We start from the raw sequence: 16,126 nt of genomic DNA, 5'->3' as shown, positions 1-16,126 counted from the left end.
AGAATTCCTTCTTTTTTATCAAAGCGTAATATTCCATTGTGCAGATGTACCACAGTTTTTTAATCCACTCATCTGCTGATGGACACATAGACTGTTTCAAAATCTTAGCTATGGTGAATTGTGTGCTATGAACATAGGGGTGCAATTATATCTTGTTATGGCCTTTATTTTGAAGTATATTTTGTCAGATATGAGTGTTGCTAACCCAGCTTTTTAAAATTTTCCATTTTTTTTTGTTCCTTCACTTTCATGCTGTGTGAGTCTTTTGTTCTGAGGTGGGTCTCTTGTAGACAGCATATATATGGGTCATGTTTTCTTATTCAGCCACTCAATGTCTTTTGATTGGAGCATTTAGTCCATTTATATTTAAGGATATTATTGATATGTGCTTATTTATTACCATTTTAATTCTGTATGCCTAGGTTTCTCGCTTTCTTTTTTATTTTCATTACAGCAGTCCCTTTAGCATTTTTGTAATGCTGGCTTGGTTGTGATAATCTCCTTTAGCCTTTTTTTTTTTTTGTCTGTGAATCTCTTTATTTCACCGTGTATTTTGAATGATAGTTTTGCTGGATAGAGTAGTCTTGTTTTCAGATCCTTGTTTTTCATTACCTTGAATACTTCATGCCATTCCCTTCTGGCCTGTAGAGTTTCTGTTGAGAAATCAGCTGCCAGTCTTAGGGGAACTCCTTTGTAGGTAACAGTTTTCTTTTCTCTTGATGTCTTTAAGATTTTATCTTTGTCTTTAATTGTTGACCTTTAAATAATTATGTGCATGGGTCTCTTTGGGTTCTTCTTGCTTGTGTCTCTTTGTGATTCCTGAACTTGTGACTTTTTGCTTCATCAGGTTATGGAAGTTTTCAGCCATTATTTCTTCAAACAGCTTCTCTATACCTAATTCACTTTCTTCTTCTATGATGGGGATACTGTTATGTTTCATGTTGTCCCACAACTCCCTTAAACCATCCACCTGTTTTTTTAATTGTTTGTTGTTGTTGTTGTTCTTTTTGGTTCTCTGATTGTGTTTTTTTCTACCCTGTCTTCTAATTCGCTGATCCAGTCCGTGGCTTCCCCTAATCTGCTGTGTATATCTTCCACTGTGTTCTTCACTAGTGCTACGTCATACTTCATTTCCGACTGGTCATTTTGCATAGATTGTATATCATTTTTCATACTGTTTCTGTATTCTTAAAATCATTAATATGAACTCTGTATCTGATAATTTGCTTATCTCCATTTCATTTAGTTCTTCTTCTGTAGAATTCTCTTGTTCTTTCATTTGGGGCTTGTTTCTTTGTCTCCACATTTTGTCTGCATGTTTGGGTTTGTTTCTATATATTAGGTAGATCTGCTATGACCCCCTTTCTTGTTAGGGTGGCCTTATGAAGTGGTTGAATTGTGGGATCCAGTGGCACGGTCTCCTTGATCACCAGACCTAGGTACACTAATAATGTCCCTTGTATGTGTTGTGTGGACCCTCCTGTTGTAATTGAGTCTTGATTGCTATTGGTTCATCTGTGCATGGGTTCAACCCCCAGATTGACTGAAAGTGAGGCCCAACCATCAACACAGTGTGCAGGCTGCTATTTAGTTCCTTATCACATTAAGTCAGTGGTTCTCAACCTGTGGGTTGTGACCCCTTTGGGGGTCGGATGACCCTTTCACAGGGGTCGCCTAAGACCATCGGAAAACACATATATAATTACATAGTGTTTTTGTGATTAATCACTATGCTTTAGTTATGTTCAATTTGTAACAATGAAATTGGGGGTCACCACAACATGAGGAACTGTATTAAAGGGTTACAGCATTAGGAAGGTTGAGAACCACTGCATTAAGTGAAATTCTCCTCTGCAGGGTATGGAACCAGCCAATATCTCCCTGTGGATATACTGGGTGTGGGCATTTTTATCTGATTGTTATTCTTTTCTGTGAGGACCTGGTAGGACTCCTACAAGTACAACTAATATGAATTTAGGAGTCCCTATTAGACTAGACCCGCTTGGAGTTTTTAACTTTCAAGCTAGACTACACTGAGTCTCCAATAATTTGTCAAATACATATTGGAGCCAGTAACAAGTTTTCCCATCCTGGTTCTGGCTCCAGCACTGCTTTGGACTCCTGCTCCAGTGAAGTTGTGATTCTCTGCACTGTGGGGACTAAAAAATATTAGTAAGTTCCCCCCCCCACCTTCTAAGAGCTTCTGGCTGAACGAATCATCAACTAACACAGACAGATTAACAGGAGGAAATCAACATTTAATACATATGCATGGGGAATTCACATAAGCATGAAAATTCCAAAGACAATGAGGCAACATTGGCTATATAAGACATTTTTGGAGAAAAGGTGTGGAAGATGGTGTCTTAAATTTCAGAAATTGGAATCGTAATTGAGGATGGGCAGAAAATATATATGGCAGAAATATGCTTTTTTGGCAACTCCGAATCCATGGGACGCAGAGGGTCTAGCTGTCAGCCATGGAATCTTTCTAACTAATGCTACGGTGAAGATTCTTAAGGTGATTAAGCCAATGCTCCCTTCCCAAAGCAGGCCTCTCTTTCTGAATTTTTTAGGCAGAAGAGGGGGCTAGGGTCAAAGTTCCTTCTGAGTTTTGTTTCTTAATGAACAGCTTAAAATCAATATCCTCAAGAAAGGCAGTTTCAAGGTGTCAAAACCTTGGTTCCCTGTAGTATCCACCACTCTATCTTTTCATTTTGAGGGGCAGCATTTAACCTAGTGACCTCAATTCTCTGTTGAGTCTAAGAAGAGTTGTCAATTTTCAGTTTAGCTTATTTGTTGTTAGAAGAATGGGAGTAACTGTTTAATTTCCTTACATGCTGGACTTTGATCACACTTGCTTATCACCAAGAAACTCCACTTTCAAGCTCACCCAATTTGTTGGACAGAATGAATTTCCTTTTGCCTATAGGATTTGGAGTTGTTTTTATTTCCTGGCATGCTTAGAAACTAATCTCCATACCTAAAAACAGCCTGCACTTTCATGCCACATTGCCTTCTCCTTGAGCCATTCAAACATGGCTGATTTCTTCTTCAAGACAAGCAGGATAGCAAGATCACTCCTGATAGCAAAATGGTGTCTTACATAATGTCTGTTATCAGGGGAGTGACATCCAGCACCTTTGTCATAATCTATTCCTTGGAATCAAGCCACAGAGCCTACCTACACTTGAGGATAGGAGAACACAAAGGCAAAATCACCAGGAGGTAAAGATCCCGTGGCCCCAATAAAATTCTGTCTGCCAAAGTCTGCCCTGGAGTCCCTGTTTTTCATGTCCTTCTTTTATGCAAATGCATGTCACCCAGCCAAGATCCTCAAAAGCCAGATTCAATTACCACATCACCTCAAAATTCAAATATTTTCATCTAAATGAGGTCCACCTGCAAATAATGGTGAGACTCTAGGGCAGGGGTCCTCAAACTTTTTAAATAGGGGGCCAGTTCACTGTCCCTCAGACCATTGGAGGGCCGGACTATAGTTAAAAAAAAAAAAAACTATGAACAAATTCCTATGCACACTGCACATATCTTATTTTGAAGTAAAAAAACAAAACGGGAACAAATACAATATTTGTATTTGCATGTGGCCCACGAGCCGTAGTTTGAGGACCCCTGCTCTAGGGGTTTGTTTTGTGAATTATACCAACTGGGCCAATTACATCTTTATGGGTGGATCTATGACATAAAAGAGACATCTGATCTCTCTGACCACAACCAATGTACAATGATGGAACAGGCATAAAATGACAACTGTGGACAGGTATAATGACATGTAGAAAAGGGTCTCTAGATAATAGCAGTTCTGAAATCCCAAAGAGTAAAGATTGTCAGTTCCTTGATTTGATATCAAAGCTTCAGAATAATTCTCCTGGCTATCACCTTCATCCAGTAGGTTCCTGCTCCCAACCTTTGTGTCATACTTATTTTTTTAAATGAAATGCAGACTGTATTTGCAGTTGAGAATATAAAAGAATTATTTTGCCAACAGTCATCCAATGCAGTGGTATAAGTACCCTTCACACCTACCTAGCCTACTCCTGTAGAAATGTCCTCCCTCATTTATCCAGGTTCACAGATAACTGCTGTGTGATTTTGCATTTACAGGCTTTAGTCTATAACTCTGCAGTAAATCATTTGAAGCTTTAGTGTCAGTTCTCCACTCCCATCGCCTTACCTCACCATCAACAAGGCTATACTTTAACTTGAGTACTACTGAAGCACTGTAGTTTCCCAATATCTAAACAGATTTGTCTTAGGGCATTTCTACTCAGTGGTGCTTGCTTACATTCCCACCTTCTACCTCCTTCTTTTTAATTATCGTTCACAACTTCCATGATATATACAAAGGTCCAATTGCGCCAGTGGCAGAAATTGTAGCATTCCCAGAAATAGCACACTGTCTTCCAAAAAGCAGATACCTAATTAATACTTAGGGATTGAATGTGCCAATAAACACAATATCTGATTGATTAAAATTTAATTTCTCCTACATTCTTAAATAAACTAAGTAAATCCAAGTGTGTGTGTATGTTCAAAATTTTCAAATAAAATATAAGTTTAGGGAATCTAAGGGTTGAGCATCTTTCATTTGATTGACCTCTATTTCATGAGCACAACAATTTTACTCCTGAGTTCTTGAATATTTCCAAATAAACAGTTACTTGATTGCCGCATTATCCTATTTCAAATCATAAAATAAGACAGAAAATTTTCCAATTTATTTTACAAAATACCGACTTCTGAGCATGGGCCACAAAGTTTCAATTGCACTGTACGTGTGTGCCCGCACATGGTATTTTGTGGAAGAGCCACACTCAAGGGGCCAAAGAGCTGCATGTGGCTTATGAGCTGCAGTTTGCTGACCACTGATCTGGAAAGAGAGAAAGAGGAAAGGAAAGAAAGAAAGAAAGAAAGAAAGAAAGAAAGAAAGAAAGAAAGAAAGAAAGAAAGAAAGAAAGAAGGAAAGAAAGAAAGAAAGGAAGGAAGGAAGAAAGAAAGAAAGAAAGAGGGAGGGAGGGGGACTAGGTTACACTTAAATATCCTGATTGTAGTAGTGGTTACATGAATAAAAAATACTAAGAAAAACCTTGCAGAACTATTTCCACTCCCCTGTCAAAAAGGTGCATATTAAAACTTTGTAACATGAGTTAAAATTCAGTTTAGTTCATAATATTGTGCCAATGTCATTTTCTGCGGTTTTGATAAATGTGCTGTTATACATAGGCTGATATCTTAGGTTGAAGCTGGGAAAAGGTACATGAGAAGTTTGTGCTATTTCTACAATTCTATGTCAGTCTAAAGTGATTTTATGCAAAAGCATTTAAAATGAATAGGAAGGCTATAACTCATAGTGAAATTGCTAGTGTCCACCAATGTTCACTTTTTTTCTCACCTAGTATAGCATTTCTGAGGCCCACTGTACTTGATTGGGCCTATCGTTAGAATACACTTATGATAAAGGTAGTGATTTTAAATAAAATTCTTAGTGATACAAAGGCAGTGGGATATGATAAAATTGCTTATGTAAACACAAAAGGAGAGATAAGGAATGATCTCTGGGTTATGGCTGATGAGAAAGGTCAAAGTAAGGAACGAAATGATAAAAAGGGGGAACTAATACATGGACATAAACATATTGCTTGCATGCCTTTTGTTTCAGCTGTCTTACTCTCGGCACTTGCCAACAATGGATACAATATTCTAAGTAAGGAAGGACATCGATACACTCAACAGTAACATCTCAAACAGTGAAAGGTAATTTAAACTTCAATACAGATCATGTGAAGACTGTGGAAATGGCTAGTAAATACCATCTTAAAATTTTTAAACATTTTTAAAGTCACATTGCTTACAATAGTGAAGATGGATATTTATGTCTACATTTTTCAAAACTACATGACCTTTTTATGGGATGCAAATTTCCCACCTGTGGGATAAGGAAAACAAGGGACCTAGCCTAGGTCCTTTCAAATGCTGAAAACATTTATGAAGATGTAGGGTGGGAAGGGGACTCAGCTATCAGAAGAGACATCAAGAAGAGCTCTCCCAAAAAGGGGAAAATGGGGCCAACCCAGGAGGAAACAGGAAGAAGAAAAGTAAAGCAAAAGAGGTATTAGGAGAGAAGGAGAATCACTTCAATAGCCCAGCAGAGCAGGAGAAATGTAACACAGGGAGTGAGATTGGCTGGAAAAGCACTAAGTCCCTGAGTTCCTCTGAGCCACTGTAGCCACCAGCCCTGCAGAGAGCAGTGCATCTGGAATATCCCTGAAACATTTTGCTGTACTCACTATAAGGCTGAGATGAGAACAGGGTTTGTCAGTTGCCATGTTGCTTGTTCACATGTTCAAGGAGACAGGAGAGGTCCAGCAGACTCTCTTCATCTGTGCTCCCATCTGTCTGCATGCTCCCTTTAGTCTCCATCACTGGACTCCCTTCTGTCTCAGGAACTCCCTTCTGTCTTGCATGCTCTCCTCTTCAGAACTCTCTTCTTGGGTGCTCTTCGCTCCTTTGGACCGTCCAGCTGGCTCTAATGCTCCCAGCCCTGACCCCTAGTTTTGGCCTCCTCCCCTTGCTCTCAAGCTCTCCCCCTAGCTCTTGGGCTCCCCTGCTGTAGTTGGCATGTTTTGGCTCACTAGTTCTTTTACTCTTCTTTATTTCCTGTATTAGGGAAAAGAGCTATGTAAGACAATGACATTGGTTTCCATTTTATGGGTCTTAATAAGAAAATATCATCTTTTTATCTCCTTCTTGTAATGAATGTTAGAAAGGGTAGGACCAAATTTCAGATCCCATCAAATAGGGCTACAGAACTATTATTTTGAATACTACTTTCTTGTTAAGTTCTATTTGCCATTTCTAATGTAATTTTTAAAACCTTATTTTAATCACTTGCATTATTATTTTTTGAATGATCAAGAAGATATTTTTCCCATTGCTTTGCAGAGAGAGTGAAAGGGAGGGAGGGAGAGAGAAAAACATCAATGTGAGAGAGACACATTGACTGGTTGCCTCACCCACTGTTCCCCAACCAGGGTCAGGGAGAGAATCACAACCTAGGTAAGTGCCCTAGACCAGGAATCAAACCCACAATCCTTTGATGTGCAGACCTACGCTCTAATCAATGAGCTAACCAGCCAGGGTGCATTTTTACATGTTATCTTACTGTAAAGTGATTTTTATATAAACATTATTAAATTATTTCTGGAACAATTGGGAAACAACTATATTAATGAATAAATCAAGTAGTATCATTAAGGGAAGAGAAAAGGTATAAGAAATAGCAAAGAAACATTTTTGTAAGGTATAAAAATGTCAAATCACTCTATTGGACACCTGAAAGTAATATAACCAATAGAAGACTGTATGTCAACTATACATAAATAAAAAATTAATTAAAAATAACATTTTTAAACAATAGAGGTTTTAAAAAGAGAGAGGAATTTAATTTTAGACGGTGTGAGGATTGTTATATTTGGATATTTAAATCAGAATAAAATGCAGAATGGGTAGAAAATTGGCTGGTTGAGTGATGAAGGTACAGGGACACAGAATCTCAATAACTAATGTGTGCCTGAGAAATTCACAAAACAGAATATTGAGCAGCTAAAAGTACAGGAAACTGACCATTTTCATCAAGGAATATATAATACAGGGTTGCAGAAAGCTAAAATGACAGAACATATATTATAATCATGGAGAATACTAACAATGGCTTTATGATCCAGTAGTGACATGTAAATATCCAAAAGGAAAAATGGAACATCAAAGCTTTTAGAATTTCAGCAAGGGCATAATAAAGAAACAAGATGATAGAATGGAAAAAGAAGGAAGTGTTTTATTTACAGGACTGAAATGCTGGTTGAAATATAAAACTGTATTAGGGAAATTACTGGTGTTTATTCATTATTTTTTATATTTGTGGAGAATGTAGACACATTTTAAAGTGGAAAAAGTAAAAATATTATGTGAATTATATTGCAAAGTAATATGTACATGTCATCTATAACAGAAAATCTGCAGAATCACCTTTGGTTAAACTTGGGGATTGATGAATCATGGAAAGAGGGCCATGGTTGGAAAAGACAAAGAAATAAAAATATTCACTGGAAAAGAGTGAATACGATTCTTTTAAGAAAGAAAAGGTTATTTAACTGATAATGCCATAGGGAGAAAATCATAAGGCACCAAATAATATGAGCAACATGAGCAAAATCATTCATGCCTTTGTTAGGAGGAAAATTTATGAATGAAAACCTTATGATTGAACTACACTGAGACCAGAAAATAAGTATCTGAGATGTAACTAATGACTGGGAAGGCAAATATTTACACAAGAGAAGAATTAAGAAAATCAAGAATCTCAATTCTGGAGATGCCGGTGTCGGCGGCCGGAGCGGCTGCAGCTGCAGCGGCGGGGGAGGCGGCAGCGGGGCCCGGGAGGGGGGCTCCGCGGGGGGCCGGCGTGTAGCCGGGACCATGGAGGGGCAGAGCGGCCGCTGCAAGATCCTGGTGGTGGGGGACTCGGAGTGCGGCAAGACGGCGCTGCTGCAGGTGTTCGCCAAGGACGCCTACCCCGGGAGTTATGTCCCCACCGTGTTTGAGAACTACACCGCCAGCTTTGAGATAGACAAGCGCTGCATTGAGCTCAACATGTGGGACACTTCAGGTTCCTCTTACTATGATAATGTCTGGCCCCTCGCCTATCCTGATTCGGACGCTGTGCTCATCTGCTTCGACATCAGCCGACCAGAAACACTCGACAGTGTCCTCAAGAAGTGGCAAGGGGAGACTCAGGAGTTTTGCCCCAATGCCAAGGTTGTGCTGGTTGGCTGTAAACTGGACATGCGGACCGACCTGGCCACACTGAGGGAGCTGTCCAAGCAGAGGCTGATCCCTGTTACACATGAGCAGGGCACTGTGCTGGCCAAGCAGGTGGGGGCCGTGTCCTACGTGGAGTGCTCCTCCCGGTCCTCTGAGCGCAGCGTCGGGGATGTCTTCCACGTGGCCACAGTGGCCTCCCTCGGCCGTGGCCATAGGCAGTTGCGCCGGACTGACTCACGCCGGGGACTGCAGCGATCCACTCAGCTGGTAGGAAGGCCCGACCAGGGAAATGGGAACGAAGGCGAGATACACAAGGATCGAGCCAAGAGTTGCAACCTCATCTGTGCTCACTCACCCTAACCTCCAGGCAACATGCACTAAATTAAAAAGCAAGTTAAGAAGCCCTTCCCCCCCTATACCCACCCGTCCTAGCTCCTCCCTCGCTTCCCCAACCGTCCCCAAATAAAGCCCATGTCCATGGAAAAAAAAAAAAAGAATCTCAATTCTGTTTACATGGTATTTGTTTCCTGAAAGATACATGTTACCTCAAGAAATGTTACATTTGGAAAATCTGTTTCATTTTGCATTGTTTGCCAGAAAATCAATTAAAAGTACATTGTCAGTCACTACTTGGAATTAAAGGCAGCAATGAAAAATTACATATTTTAAGTAGCAAAACTGTATTATATAAACTTGGAAAACAAACATAAACCACATGTCAAGATGACTAACAAGTATTGCTATATATATATATATATATATATATATATATATATATATATATATATATATAAATTTTGTTTTATTGCTTAAAGTATTACAAAGAGTAGTACATATGTCTCTTTTTTCAGCCCCCCTTGACCTTCCCCCCGCTTTTAATCCTCAACCAATGATATTTTATCATTTCTTTTTAGGGAGATTGGAAGAGGGGAAAAGGCAGAGAGAAACATCGATGTGAGAAAGACACATTGATTGTTTGCCTACTGCATGTGCCCCAACGAGGACCGGGGCTGGGGAGGAGCCTACAACTAAAGTTGACCAGAATTGAACCCAGTACCTTTAGGTCCGCAGGCCAACAAACCGGCCAGGGCTGCCCTAGATTTTTTAAGTGGCAGTTGATGATATAATTTTCATCCCAGATGATACCACCCACTTTGCTTAGAATATTTTTGAGTCCAGGAGATGTCATAGAAGATGTAATTATCTCAGACAAAGAACACTCAGTCAACCAAAAAATGGTCCTACCTAAGGAAACTAAGTAAAATTTCCACATTAGAGTGCCTGTCATTTAATTCAGGTGAGCAGTTGCCTTCCCCAGCCGTACGTACCGCAAGCTTCTAGAACTGATGTCAAGGTACAAGTCCTTCCATTCCTCTCAGGTGCCCTTCCATCCACACCAGCTCTGTTTACATTCATTACACCCTGGACAAAAGTTAGCTCTCACTTAGAGTTTGCCAAACTCCCTCAAGATAAGCCAAGTGAAATACCCTTTTAAGGGAGCAGGTTCTGGCTTTTCCAACTGAGGGTAAAGTGTCTCAGCACAGTGACTCCTTGGCATCTCACCTCAAGGGAATGTCATCTCTATTTCTCAGCAACTGCCTGGAGGTGATGAGCATAGAACACCTAGTTTTTACATTGTGTACACCTGCCCTGTGACAAGAACAAAGGCTACATTCCTATCCTGACCAAGGGGGAGATTTCTCTCTGGTTTACCCACAGTGCCAAAGTAACCTGTAGCAGCAATTGTCATATATAGACTGAATGTGGGCGTCCCCCTTCTGCAACTCCACAATTAACATGCTGCAGCCCTAACCCCCAGTGTGATGATGTTTGGAGTTGGAGATTTGGGGAGGTACTTAGATTTAGTTGATGTCATGAGGATGGGGTGGCCAGGATGCCATTAGTGTTCAAAGAAGCACAAGAGAGAAAAAAACCATCTCTCTACCTGGCCAGGGCACTGGGAGGAGACCATCTGCAAGCAAATAAGAGAGCTCTCACTGGAAACCGAATCCACTGGCACGTTGATTGTGGATTTCCCAGGCTCCAGAACTGTGAAAATGAAACTTATATCCCACTAAGGACTTACAGTTGCCTAAGTTTCCAAACTGCCTTGCTCAGGAACTTTCTGCCTAACTGCTCTCATAAAGAACACCCTCTTCCTTACCCATTCTTTTTACTTTACCTCTAGCTCCACGGGGTGCTTCAACACCTTCCTCATATGAGTGCAACTTGCAGGTGATAAAATTACATGAGAAGAGGCTGCATTTCCTTTAGCATCCCCAGTCTTAACACTGAGACTCCCCAACAGCAGACTCAGTGTGTGGTGGATAAAAGAGCCAGCAAATACAAGATATAATTTATAAAGATTTAATTTCTCCAACTTAGTGAATAAACTAAAAACATAAAAGTATAACTCAGTTAATTTTACAAATATGGAAATTAAAAGGAACAAGGAAAACTAAGAATAAGCATGCTTTTTGTTTTCTATTCCATTATCCCAATAACTAGACTCAGGATCCTTTTACACTTTCAAGAATATTATTCCTATTGAGATGTTATATATTCTGGTCTGAAGGACAAAAAGCTTTAGATTTCTCTACAGGTAGAAAGGTTGTGCTGGCCATGGCCCTGGAAAGTGCAGTGACTTGGGCCATAGTGGCAGCCCTGGCTGCATCTCTGGCTTGGGCTCTCTCTTTCTCATCTTGCAAAGCCTCCTGATAACAGTGTGGGAAGGCACTGGGTTGGGTACCATTGACCTTTGCCCAAAACTCCAGCACTTTCAACTTGCTGGTTTCAAGGTATGCTTTTGGACCCCACAGGAACTCAGAACATGGAGGATCACTGTGGGGCACCTGGCGGCACTCCAGGTACTTCAGCCTCACAAAATCAGTGAGGAGTTTCCTGGGCTCCCCAAAGATGAAGTGCTTCTTCCGAGGGTACACATGCATTACACGCAGATCTCTCCAGATCTCTTCCTCAGAGACACAGTTGCCATTAGTGAAGATCATACCCAGGATATGCATCAGGAGACCAGTCTTGGGGAACCCCCTGCCAGGACGCACCCTCCCATTATTGGGGAGTTTTAGTTTGCTGACAAGGACGTAGGAGTGTCTGGTTGAGTCCGCTTCATTCATGTCTAATGCAAAGAAGGTTTCAAGTTGCTCAGAAACTTTCTTGAGAATCTCAGCAAATCGGTCTTGGTAATCTTCCCCGACAATATGCAGCATATCAGCCTTCAAAATGGGCTTTTTCAATTTAAACCTGCTCAGAATGAATTGCTCCAAAGTCACAGTCCTGGTTTGGAACTCATCCATGTCTGAGACCTCAGTGAAGAGTGGGGTCTCAGAGGAGACAGCCTCATCCTCCTCTTGGCTGCTGAAAGCTTCATCAGACCCAGGGCAAGAAACAGCTACAGAAGTAGTGGTGGTGGTTTGCACTCTTTGAGGGCCATGGGAAGTGTTACATGACCCAGCCATAGGCAGACCCTGGCTAATATCTTCACGCTGAGTAGAGAAAGAGGGAGTGGACTCCTCTTCTGCTTCTGCAGTGGCCTGAGCATTGCCATGACTCTGAGGCTCACTTTGGGCATGATGGTGTTTCTTGTTTTTGCGACGCCGAGGCATGATGTCACTATGGTCAGGGACAGCAGGCAGGAGTCTGGACTAGGATGAAGGAGAATGAGATGATGTTAGTGTCTCCAGCGGCAAGATGGATAGTAGCTTGGCTTTAACACCTGGCTTTGCTGGGGTGTTACTCACTCTAAGGCTGCCTCTGCAAGTTTCCTTGAAGGCAGTGCTCTAGCAACCCACAGGGCTTCCGTTCTGGTCAATCTGTTCCTTGAGTAAGGTGGTGAGGCAGTTGCAGGTAATCTTAGAGTACATCCTGGTTATCCTGCCTAGGGGGCACACGGGTGACAGCAGAGGGGTTGCCAGTGGGAAACCTGTGCCTGTAGGGTGTCGCATACTTCTGAGTCCACTATCAAAATTATGTGAAATATTGGAAGGTCCTGGCCCCCCTCTATTCTGCTGCTGTGAAATTGACACCTCAAACCAAAGCTAGCAGCTCTCTGAAACACAAAGGAAACAGTGAAAAGTTCCTTAGATCCTATGCCTGTCAGGGGACACCCAAGTGACAGTTATGTGGAACCCTGCAGGGTATTTACCTGGTCTCCAGGTAGTGCCTGGTATACATACCTCCCTTCTGCTGACTGGTGGCTGCACCCTCACACTAAAGACTTTTTTTCTCTTATATTGATTGTATGGAAATAAGTGAGAGTGGGTCTCAGCTTAGCAGGCCTACCCTCAGCCTTCAGGTGCTGAATGTAAAGATGGGGCTCAGGATTCTATCTTATTCAATGGTGGGTGGGCCCTTCAATCTTTCACTTGAGGTTTGGTGCAGTGTCCTGGGACTCCTCTCTCCTACCAGCATTTCAGGACACTGCCCTTCCATGAGGATGAGCGTCACCCCACCTGCCCAGTTCTCCAAGGCTGACAATCGGGGCTCTCCTACTGCGGTCCTGGGTATTCCCTCAGATATCATGGCCCAGGGAACTGGCCCCTGAACCCCCGGGAAGACCTGGATATCCTCCTCCTGGCGAGAGTAAGCCCCGCTCAAAAATGAAAGCTGCCAACCCCTGGGCGGGCGGCCCCATCCCCGCACCCCAAGCCCAGCGGGCAGGACTCCCAAGGAGCAAAGGAGAGTCAGCCATCATTTCCGGAATCCGCTGACATCCTAGTCCAGCAGAGGGGCGGGGACTCCCAGGTCGCACAGAGGCCTGGCCCTGCCCCCCTGGAGGCTTCCTAATGGGGCCCCCTCCCTCAGGCCAAGGCCTAGCCCTTTGACCTGCTCCCCAGGCGGCCTCGCTGAGGTGTGGGCCGGCCCTGGGGCCCCTGCGACTTCTGAGCCTGGTCTCCAAGGGGGCGCGGTGTCCTCCCCCAGAACAAGGCCTCCCCCCCCCGCCCCCGTCCCCCGTCCTGCTCCCAGAAGCGGCCTGACAGCCTTGCTCCCTGGGCCTCCTCCCAGGGTGAGGGCAGTAGCAAGGCTCGGGCCGCCTCGCTGAGGTGTGGGCCGGCCCTGAGGCCCCTGCGACTTCTGAGCCTGGTCTCCAAGGGGGCGCGGTGCCCTCCCCCAGAACAAGGCCTCCCCCCCCCCCGCCCCCGTCCCCCGTCCTGCTCCCAGAAGCGGCCTGACAGCCTTGCTCCCTGGGCCTCCTCCCAGGGTGAGGGCAGTAGCAAGGCTCGGGCCGCCTCGCTGAGGTGTGGGCCGGCCCTGAGGCCCCTGCGACTTCTGAGCCTGGTCTCCAAGGGGGCGCGGTGCCCTCCCCCAGAACAAGGCCTCCCCCCCCCCCGCCCCCGTCCCCCGTCCTGCTCCCAGAAGCGGCCTGACAGCCTTGCTCCCTGGGCCTCCTCCCAGGGTGAGGGCAGTAGCAAGGCTCTGGCCGCCTCGCTGAGGTGTGGGCCGGCCCTGAGGCCCCTGCGACTTTTGAGCCCGGTCTCCAACGGGGCGCGGTGCCCTCCCCCAGAACAAGGCCTCCCCTCCCCGCCCCCGTCCTGCTCCCAGAAGCGGCCTGACAGCCTTGCTCCCTGGGCCTCCTCCCAGGGTGAGGGCAGTAGCAAGGCTCTGGCCGCCTCGCTGAGGTGTGGGCCGGCCCTGAGGCCCCTGCGACTTCTGAGCCTGGTCTCCAAGGGGGCGCGGTGCCCTCCCCCAGAACAAGGCCTCCCCCCCCCCCCCGTCCTGCTCCCAGAAGCGGCCTGACAGCCTTGCTCCCTGGGCCTCCTCCCAGGGTGAGGGCAGTAGCAAGGCTCTGGCCGCCTCGCTGAGGTGTGGGCCGGCCCTGAGGCCCCTGCGACTTCTGAGCCTGGTCTCCAAGGGGGCGCGGTGCCCTCCCCCAGAACAAGGCCTCCCCCCCCCCCCCGTCCTGCTCCCAGAAGCGGCCTGACAGCCTTGCTCCCTGGGCCTCCTCCCAGGGTGAGGGCAGTAGCAAGGCTCTGGCCGCCTCGCTGAGGTGTGGGCCGGCCCTGAGGCCCCTGCGACTTCTGAGCCTGGTCTCCAAGGGGGCGCGGTGCCCTCCCCCAGAACAAGGCCTCCCCCCCCCCCCCGTCCTGCTCCCAGAAGCGGCCTGACAGCCTTGCTCCCTGGGCCTCCTCCCAGGGTGAGGGCAGTAGCAAGGCCCTGGCCGCCTCGCTGAGGTGTGGGCCGGCCCTGAGGCCCCTGCGACTTCCCACCCTGACTTCCTTCAGGACTCGGGTACCCTTCCCTCAGGCCAAGGCCCTTAGTGTCCTGACCCGCCGAGTGGGACAGGAAGGCTCACCCCACCTGCCTGCCATGCTGGGCTCCTCAGGGAGCCTTGAGCAGGCCCTGGGCGGGCTTCCTCCCGAGTCCCCTCACCTGGCTCTGCTGGGGTGTTACTCACTCTCGCTGCTGAACAGGCCGCCCCCGCAACCCGGGGCCCACACCCTTCCGAGACCCTTGGCGGGAATCTCCCTCCGCCCTGCGTGGTGCCCAGGGTCTCCCAGGCCTGAGAGCAGGGGCGGGGCGGGGCGGGGCGGGGGGAGGGTCGGGGCCCGCTGAGGGGGCGCTCACTCCTCATTCCCCTCCTCACCTTGACTGGGGCCACAGCCTGGGCCTTCTCACTCTACTCCTCCTGAGGGGAAGACTCCCTTCCAAGGCTCCCTGGAGGGAGCTGGCCGCTGCCCCGCAGTTAAAGGGACAGGGCCTCTCCAGGCTGACTTCCGGCGGGACCTCGGGCGCCCCCTGTGTCCTGGGGTGGACGCACCACCCTCTCACAAGGATTGTCACCTGCACTCCTCTCAGGACTGGAACACTGCCCTGGCCCAGCCCTGAGGCAAGGCCCTCTCTTCCCAGAGTGTCCCCCCTGGTCAGCCCACAAGACCTAAGAGCTGATGAGGGAAAGGTCTGCAGGACTCGCTCTGTGGCTGGGTCCTTCATTCGGGTCCTCATCGGGGCTCCGGTCTCTTGAAGGAAAGGCTTCCTGGGGAATGCCACATCCCTGAAAACTCTTTTTTTCCCTTTCATTAAAACGTTTATTATTATATACATAAATTAAATATATAAATTATAAGACAGGAGTATGAACTCTATATTTAAATTTCAAAGGATATTTTCTCTCAATTTATGCGTTAATCATTGAGGCAAACAATAAGCTATTTTTTTGTAATAGAATATACTGGGCTTTTGTGTGCTTATTTAATTTTATTGGGGTGACATTTCGACAGAGGACTGGATAAGGAAGAGTGGTAGATATATACACAACAGAATACTACTC

General features: G+C 45.5%; 2 protein-coding genes across 2 annotated transcripts; one reads left to right on the top strand and one right to left on the bottom strand.

The window, feature by feature from the left end:
* Positions 1 to 8,495: 8,495 nt before the first annotated feature.
* LOC308511517 (rho-related GTP-binding protein RhoN-like) lies at positions 8,496 to 9,201 on the top strand (the record flags this gene model as incomplete). Its single annotated transcript, XM_081081545.1, has 1 exon — positions 8,496 to 9,201. Exon 1 carries the CDS (start codon positions 8,497 to 8,499, stop codon positions 9,199 to 9,201), a length of 705 nt encoding a protein of 234 aa, XP_080937671.1. The 5' UTR covers position 8,496.
* Positions 9,202 to 11,396: 2,195 nt separating this feature from the next.
* Positions 11,397 to 12,464, bottom strand: LOC308511516 (melanoma-associated antigen B5-like; the record flags this gene model as incomplete). The annotated part of the gene is made up of 1 exon (XM_081081544.1): positions 11,397 to 12,464. The coding sequence occupies one exon, from the start codon at positions 12,462 to 12,464 to the stop codon at positions 11,397 to 11,399; it is 1,068 nt and encodes a 355-aa protein (XP_080937670.1).
* Between the last annotated feature and the right edge of the window lie 3,662 nt (positions 12,465 to 16,126).

This window comes from Myotis nattereri, assembly GCF_964212035.1.
Source record: "Myotis nattereri genome assembly, chromosome: X".
Classification (NCBI taxonomy): Eukaryota; Metazoa; Chordata; class Mammalia; order Chiroptera; family Vespertilionidae; genus Myotis; species Myotis nattereri.
Note: the sequence above shows the minus strand (reverse complement) of the source record. Positions and strands in the feature narration are given on the sequence as shown.